This window comes from Glandiceps talaboti, chromosome 7 (genome assembly GCF_964340395.1).
Source record: "Glandiceps talaboti chromosome 7, keGlaTala1.1, whole genome shotgun sequence".
Lineage (NCBI taxonomy): Eukaryota > Metazoa > Hemichordata > Enteropneusta > Spengelidae > Glandiceps > Glandiceps talaboti.
In genome coordinates, this window is record NC_135555.1 from 18,988,115 (window position 1) to 18,997,082 (window position 8,968).

The window sequence follows — 8,968 nt, forward strand, 5'->3', positions numbered from 1 at the left end:
AATTTGTTGAAATCTAGGATTGATGAAGATGAGGCATTGATTGTAAATTTTATTGTCAGTTTTACTTCTAATGTCGTTACAAATGTCGGCAATTGTATTACAAATATCTGCAATGTTATTACAAATGTTGTTAGTTCATTACAAATGTCGTCAATTTTATTAAAAATGTTGTTAGTTTATTATTAATGTCGGCAATTTTATTACAAATGTCGTTAGCTTATTACAAATGTCAATTTTATTACAAATGTCAGTTTATTACAAATCTAGGCAATTCTATTAGGATAGTTTATTTCAAATGTCATTAGTTTATTACAAAAGTCGGCAATTTTATTACAATTGTCGTTAGTTTATTACAAATGTCGCCAATTTTATTACAAATGTCGCCAGTTTATTACAAATGTCAGCAATTGTATTACAAGTGTCGTTAGTTTATTACAAATGTCAGCAATTTTATTACAAATGTCATTAGGTTATTACAAATGTCAGCAATTTTATTACAATTATCGTTAGTTTACTACAAATGTCGACAATTTTATTACAATTATCGTTAGTTTACTACAAATGTCGGCAATTTTATTACAAATGTCGTTAGTTTATTAGAAATGTCGGCAATTTTATTACAAATGTCGTTAGTTTATTACAAATGTCGGCAATGTTATTACAAATGTCATTAGTTTATTACAAAAGTCGGCAATTTTATTACAATTGTCGTTAGTTTATTACAAATGTCGCCAATTTTATTACAAATGTCGCCAGTTTATTACAAATGTCAGCAATTTTATTACAAGTGTCGTTAGTTTATTACAAATGTCAGCAATTTTATTACAATTATCGTTAGTTTACTACAAATGTCGACAATTTTATTACAATTATCGTTAGTTTACTACAAATGTCGGCAATTTTATTACAAATGTCGTTAGTTTATTAGAAATGTCGGCAATTTTATTACAAATGTCGTTAGTTTATTACAAATGTCGGCAATGTTATTACAAATGTCGTTAGTTTATTACAAATGTCGGCAATTTTATTACAAATGTCGTTAGTTTATTACAAATGTCGGCAATTTTATTACAAATGTCGTCGGTTTATTACAAATGTCGGGGATTTTATTACAAATGTCATAGTTTATTACAAATGTCGGCAATTTTATTAGAAATGTACTTAGTTTATTACAAATGTCGGGAATGTTATTACAAATGTCATAGTTTATTACAAATGTCGGGAATTTTATTACAAATGTCGGGAATTTTATTACAAATGTCATAGTTTATTACAAATGTTAGTTTATTACAAATGTCGGCAATGTTATTACAAATGTAATTAGTTTATTACAAATGTCGGCAATTTTATTAGAAATGTAATTAGTCTATTTCAAATGTCGGGAATTTTATTACAAATGTCATAGTTTATTACAAATGTCGGGAAATTTATTACAAATGTCATAGTTTACTACAAATGTCGGCAATTTGATTAGAAATGTAATTAGTTTATACAAATGTCAGCAATTTTATTACAATTATCGTTAGTTTATTACAAATGTCGGGAATTTTATTACAAATGTCGTCGGTTTATTACAAATGTCGGGAATTTATTACAAATGTCATAGTTTATTACAAATGTCAGCAATTGTATTACAATTATCGTCAGTTTCTTACAAATGTCGGGAATTTTATTACAAGTTTTCAACAACTTTATTACAAGTGTACTCGTAATGGGTACAAGTCTCTGTAAATATACAAAAAAAGTTGTAATATTATATATAGTGGCCACAACAGCATTTGGCTGTGCTATTATAAAACATTCAAGAAGTTCAAAATTGAAATATACAAAATAATGATTTAATTGAAATGGAGATAAGATTTCATTATTTTAGAGAAAGGGATTGGGGAGACGTTATTCTCCCCTCTTTTCTGTCTTTCAGCTAAATCAGAACTCATGAACTCATTCCCGGCTCTACTGGTCAACTATCCCTGAAATCCCTTCCCTATCAGATTTAAAATTATGAACTACTACCTAGAGTGCACAGCTCATTAAACCATGCACATCCTCGAAAACGTCACTAAATTGAATAGCTTGATGAAGAATAGAAAAAAACTGTCATGATATGAAAGGGGGCTGCTGTACTCAAACATTGATGGTATAAGTCAAATCAATTCATTCAGTGGCGGCGAATCTCACAAATTCCATGTAAATGTCACGCGAACAAATATTTTCTAATATATTCTGTCGAATTGCAAAGTATCCCCGGCAACATGCAAGATATAACAAAAGTCCACTAAGAATTACAAGTGTACATACATACATACATACATACATACATACATACATGCATACATTCATTCATTCATTCATTCATTCATTCATTCATTCATTCATTCATCCAACCAACCAACCAACCATCCATTAATTAATTAATGTGTTCGTTCATCCATTCATTCATTCATTCATTCATTCATTCATTCATCATCCATTCATTCATCCATCCACCCATCCATTAATTAATTAGTACGTTCGTTCAAACAAAAGCTACGCTAAGAATCACAAAGTGTACATTCATTCAATCATTCATTCATCCATTTATTCATCCATCCATCCATCCATCCAACCATCCAGTAATTAATTAATTAATTAATTAATTAATTAATTAATTACTTAATTAGTTCGTTCAAATGAATGACATCCGCCCATTAATTAATTAATCAATTAATTAATTAATTAATTAAACCATTCATTAATTCATTTATTCATTCATTCATTCATCATTAATTCATTAATTAATTAATTCATTAATTAATTCATTCATTCATTCATTCATTTCTTTGTTCGTTAATTCATTCGTTAATTTGTTCAATCAATCATTCTTGCACTTCCTCATCACATACATACACACACACATAAATACATACATACATGCATACATATATACATACATACATACATACATACATACATACATACATATCTATATATGCGAATTGATTGAAATAATAATAACTTGGTTAATTGTTCAATTAATTATTATATTAATCAATTCAATTAATGCTTGTTAAATCTACTTTCGTTTGACGTGATGTTTTTGCAATATTGTAATTCTTTATTTAGATAACTCATGTTTTAGTGTGGAAGGAAGGACCCTCCTTAATGTCATTTTTTATTACAAATTCCGGCAATTATTACAAATGTCGGTTTTATTACATGAAAACGTGATTTTTATTACAAATATCGGCGTTATTACAAATTTCGGCAATTATTACAAAAGTCGGTTGTACAAGGGGGAGGCATGTTTGTGAGGCATTTTACTACAACTATCTAATACTAAACCCTTATCGAAAGTCCAGGGATCCCGAATCTGAAACCATACATTGCATTATTCTCAGTATTTGCAAACACCACAGAAATCGTTTGTATTCGCTAAGGTGCTGACTTAACTACTTTATACACAGGTATATCTTACTCTATTAGAAAGGATGTACTTATCTGCATCAAATATATCCATTGTATCAGAATAGATGTAGTTGCCTGCATTATAGACAAGTATATCCAATGTATCAGAATATATGTACTTACCTGCATTATAGACAAGTATATCTACTCCATCAGAATAGATGTACTTACCTGCATTATTGACAATTATATTATAGCATTACCAATTCCAGTGAATTTTGTGACGTCATCGCTGTACATTATTACTGATAATGTACTCCGTTATTGGGCATCGCGGCCCCGGAACGAGCATAACAATACAAGCTTATGTCCGTAAGGTATTTTTTCGAAATGTATGTTGTTACCTATGATTGTCATTTCCACTGTTTAAAAATACAACGCATTCATGAAACAAATTTGTGTTCACAGCAGTTCATTGAAGTGTATATGTGTGTGTACGTGTACGTACGTGTGTCGCTATGATTAGTATTCAGCTTCCGGGCCGAACATGGCAGACGACGTTCAGCGCTGTGTATATTATACGTTGTTTTGCGTTTCTCGGTCTACAAATTCACTGGAATTGGCAAAACTATAAAATAATAACAATAATGTACGTCCTCCCAGTCCATAATGGACTCAAGCAAACTTTGCACTCCATAATGGGCTCGGCTGTCGCCTCGCCCATTATGTCGTTCAAAGTTTGCTTTCGTCCATTATGGGCTGGGAGGGCGTACATTATTGTTTAAGTATATCCACCCCGTCAAAATAGATGTACTTACCTACATTATAGACAAGTATATACTACTCTATCAGAATAGATGCCCTTACCTGCATTATTGATAAGTACATCCTCTCTATCAGAATAGATGCACCTAACTGTATTATTGATAAGTATATCCACTTTATCACAATAGATGTACTTACCTGCATTATTGACAAGTATATCCACTCCATCAGAATAGATGTACTTACCTGCATTATTGACAGGTATATCAACTCTATCAGAATATATGTACTTACCTGCATTATTGACAATTATATTATACCAGTATATTGATGGTGGAAATCGAGGGATCTGATTGGTCTAGACATCGAACTAGCGCGTCTAAAACGAGTGATAATGCACTGCTGGTACGATAATGCACTGCTGGCACGCGTCCAAATTTTGTTCGCCTACGAGCGTTGAGTTGTAGTCCGCCGTGATACTGATAGTGAACTCTTCGAATTGTCAGAGGAGGATTTTCTCTCAATGAGACAATATTTTATGAGAAATTATGAAGGAAATTTCGAAAGCAACCCAGTCATCGCGTATTTGTTCAAATCATCGCCTACTACATGTACTAAGGTCAAGGCGAGGCATGCACGAGATCGGTCGCGGTCCAAGCCTCGTCGCGGCTGGAGTGGAAACATTGGTGAGCTGTCCTGTCCTGTCATAAAAATGAAGCAAGTGAAAGAGGTTACACTGGCCGACTTACCATTAATCTAAATAAAAATTTGTCTGGGATCCTGTCCTAGAGTATCAGTCATCAATCCGAGAGGGAAATCCTCAAACCCGAAAATCTACTGACGTAACTTCCAGTAATATAAATACATTGTAAATATCAACCTGCCGCCATGCCTATCGTCTCACTTCACCGAGTCGCGAATTCGGCCGGGAACGATCGAAGCACGCTGTATTTAATAAACCACTTCAAGTTTATACCTTGAGTCAAACAGGTTGTTTATTCATCACTGTGCACTTTTAATGAGCCGATCAATGTACAGATTATCCCTAGAAACGACGAGCAGATAAAATAAATCCAGTCGCTGCACGACGTTCACATTGAGGCCAAGATCAGCTGTCTTGAAAAGCAGCGTTATTGTTATGCAAATTAACACAGAGGCGCATATGAAACGAGAAAACGTTAGTTCTTATCTTGTTTCCGATATTTTCAATATACTGGTATAATATAATAGCGATAAACCACCCCCTGGGGAAGGTATACCACTCGGTTTTGACCAGTGAACTCAATATATGCACTCGCTATCGCTCGTGCATATATTTCGTTCACTGGTCAAAACCTCTTGGTATACCAGGGGGTGGTTTATTGCTTAAGTATATCCACTCCATCAGAATAGATGTACTTGACATCTTCGTGCAGTTTCTTTGTTGAAGTCAAGTCACTCAGATCAGCTGAGATATAATGAGTTGGTATTCCATATTGTCTGACAAAAATGTAAAACGGATAGAGATATGAACGGATGTCACTAGTGAAATAAGTGAATTAGTCTGTTGTTTATTATTGCGTGTTTTAGGACATTGAAAGTAACAAGGAACGTTTAATTTGCAGGGTGTAGTCTACATATTTATAATATTACATTAGTAGTCATGTATTTAAAACAAATGTAGTTGGACTATTTGTGTCTGAGTGAAATAGCTGAACGCTACTTAATCGTACAAACGCACTTTAATATGTAAAACTTTGCGGTCTGTACTGGAAAGAAAATATTTTATTTATACTGTCAAACTTGAAAATATGTCGTAATTTTGTTTCTTGAAAATATTGTCCATAAGCGAAGATTAATACATAGGAAAGCAGAATCTTCTAACTTTAACCGTGTAAAAATGCATCTATATTCAATTTTGTATCAATACTAAAGTTAGCATTATTCGATAATAACTGCACCATTGAAACAATTATTCATAATGCAAGTATATCATTAATTAGTAGAAACACATTAACATACGCTTCAAGTTCCATCTTTAATTTGTTTACATGTTCAGGGTGTCGGCTGCCAGTTAGTATAAGAGAACACCCCCTCCGTGCAAGACTTCGGGCTATCGCTATCCCAATTCCTCCAGAGTCACTAGATCCCGTGACCAGAGCAACTTTACCATGATGTATACGAGATATATCAGAGTGATTCTGTAAATAAACGAGAGTTGCTCTTCAAGCAGTCATCCAGGTATAATATGTGTAAAACGAGGGAGAGAGAGAGAGAGAGAGAGAGAGAGAGAGAGAGAGAGAGAGAGAGAGAGAGAGAGAGAGAGTTGTCATTGAAACCAAAATATAAATACCAATTATTGAAGAAGTGTGGATTTTGTTTTATTGGCATCTCACTTAAATACATAGGATTGCGTAATGACAAAATGACAAACATTCTGTCTTTGTCTAACTCCTGTGGAAGCAAAAAACTGAAAATAATTACTAATCTAGTGTTTAAATATTGTTTTTGTTTTTGAGTCAAAGGTCAGGTAAGAAATAGTAATTTGTCGCCAGCTGCATGAGGACTGAACCAATATTTCGTGTATTCTATTATTTATAACATTAGAGGTGTTAACATTCACAGACAAACCACTGTGTGATATGAATGTAATTCATAGTCAACAGTTATTTCGGCCGGGTATTTCGGAAGTGCGACGTATGAATCGAATATAGTGTAAACGAGGCTATCACGATGGGATTTTGGCATCTCACCGTTGCCACAGGCTCCACATCCCAAATCACACAAACAGTCCGCACTTTATTTCCAAAATGGCCCTACCGCACCCCCTTTAACTACTGAAGGCTCCCCCGTACCTTACACCACTTTCTTACCGTACTGTCATGTCATTGTTTGAATTGTCGTTTTCTGTATGGTTTATGACCGTACTTGTCGCATTAGCTAAGGAGAATATAATAATGCCCAATGATCAATTTATATAATATGTGATACTTAACGTTGAAAGTGACGTGTTATTGCTTTAGCTTTGTGAAAATAAATTCCGATACAGACCAGATTCATCCAAGTTTTAAAAACATGATTGGTACTGAATAACAAAATGGAACCACTGTGTCACAATTCTGTATGTGTACATGTATAACCGACTGGCTACAATGCAATGGCAAATTATCGACAGACAAGACCAATGGATCAACCAACATATAGAGGCGTTTTGATTGATTTTCACTTAAAGAATTACCCTAAAATGCAGCTACTGTACTGTTGCTGTAATGTAAGACGAGTATAGCAATGTTCTGTAGTTGTCTGAGCTCTAATAAAACATGCAATACCCTCTTGTTTTGCTACACCATTATGTTGGTTAGGGGCCTACGCATTGGTCATTCAAGTATCAATTTAAACTGGTGTTAGCTTACCGTTGAACTTGATAGTCCTCTCACTACAAGGTACATACTTCTTAAATATCTTCTTGAGGTGATGCATCTCGAGAGAGACATTTTAAGCAAATCTTAACACTAGAATTTGTAATGGTAAAATCAGACTGTAGAGTGACCTAAATGCATACGTAATTCTATGGTGATAAACTGGGGTGAAAGGTAGCAAAGAATTATGGTCTAGCAAACGAGGTCAGGGCCGTAGACAGACCAACAAATTGCCGGGGTGTGGGGGGGGGGGGGGGGTGCAGAACTTTATCTTGGTCCAATCCTGCATTTAAAATTTAGAAACTAGGTGGCTAATTTACATAAATGTGCATGGAATTTACATTATATCCATTTTAGCGTGCGCAATTACTTACCTATGTGTAATGTCGTATCTTTTGAAAGTAGTGGCCGAAAAGGTGTCAAATTCAAAGTAACAAAAAAAAAACCTACTTTTAAAATAAAAAATAATTGGATGACCTGCTTTCTCAAATAAGTAACACAACAAAATATCACTCTTCTTTATCCAACTATTTGCCCTACAGTCTGTGCAGGTACAATGGGAAGTAGAATTAACATTTTGAACAGTTTTTTTTCTGTCATGCCCAAAAACGTTATGGCCTACTTTATGTCGAAATCCAATGAACTCAGTGGACTCTACTTGTCATCATTATAATGAAAATTGAAGTTTGGATTTCGATGTTGAAGGTACAGCTCTGTTTACAAATTCAGGGCCATTCTTTCCATAGCAAATTGTCGCTTCAAAATGAATTGCGGAATAACACTAGCGTAATTGTAAATTAAAGAGATAATTATATCAAACAACATTTCAACCAAAGAGAACGTCGAACAAATTTGAAAGTAGACTTTCAAAGAGTGGATCTTAAACTGAATACCGAGTTTTTTCAGGGCCACCAAATATTCCAAAAAGAGATCTATCTGCCGTTTTATCAGTAATGTTTTAATATAAGGAACATGATGCAAATTAGCACATCTTCAGAGTCACTGCATGCAGCAGGCGACCTCACATTGAATGACTTTTACCTATGATGTGATAGAAAATGGTATGCTTTACCTGTCTGTTTCCTGAAAAATGTCAAAATAGACTGCTGGACGAGACGTCAAGGGGCCAATGAATGTTAAGGACTTGATCCCACCGTTGCCACCATGTTGAAAGTTTTACGTTATTTCCCACTACTACCACCATGTGGATGTGTGTGTGAAGGCACTGCATTAATACATTTCTGTGTTTGGATTTCATTGGCTGAGCTGAAGGCCACAATTCAACTCCCAATGATTAGATTGACACACTCCTGACATCGTCGGGAGCGAAATCAACATCTCCACAATATTATTTCTAGTATCTTAACCAACTGCTCCCGTTAGTACACCTGTGAGACCGACGCCTCTCCTCACACCACAAC

General features: G+C 34.3%; 1 protein-coding gene across 1 annotated transcript in view; it reads right to left on the bottom strand.

Moving 5' to 3' along the window:
- LOC144438050 (D-beta-hydroxybutyrate dehydrogenase-like) overlaps positions 1-7,627 on the bottom strand; it is a 12,507-nt gene extending 4,880 nt beyond the window's left edge. The window contains exons 1-4 of the mRNA XM_078127082.1: positions 7,542-7,627; positions 6,151-6,329; positions 5,548-5,628; positions 4,348-4,421 (exon numbers count right to left, since the gene is read on the bottom strand). Coding sequence (XP_077983208.1) covers positions 4,348-4,421; positions 5,548-5,628; positions 6,151-6,329; positions 7,542-7,622 — 415 coding nt within the window. The 5' untranslated portion in view covers positions 7,623-7,627. The remainder of the gene's footprint in view (positions 1-4,347; positions 4,422-5,547; positions 5,629-6,150; positions 6,330-7,541) is intronic.
- Positions 7,628-8,968: the final 1,341 nt, after the last annotated feature.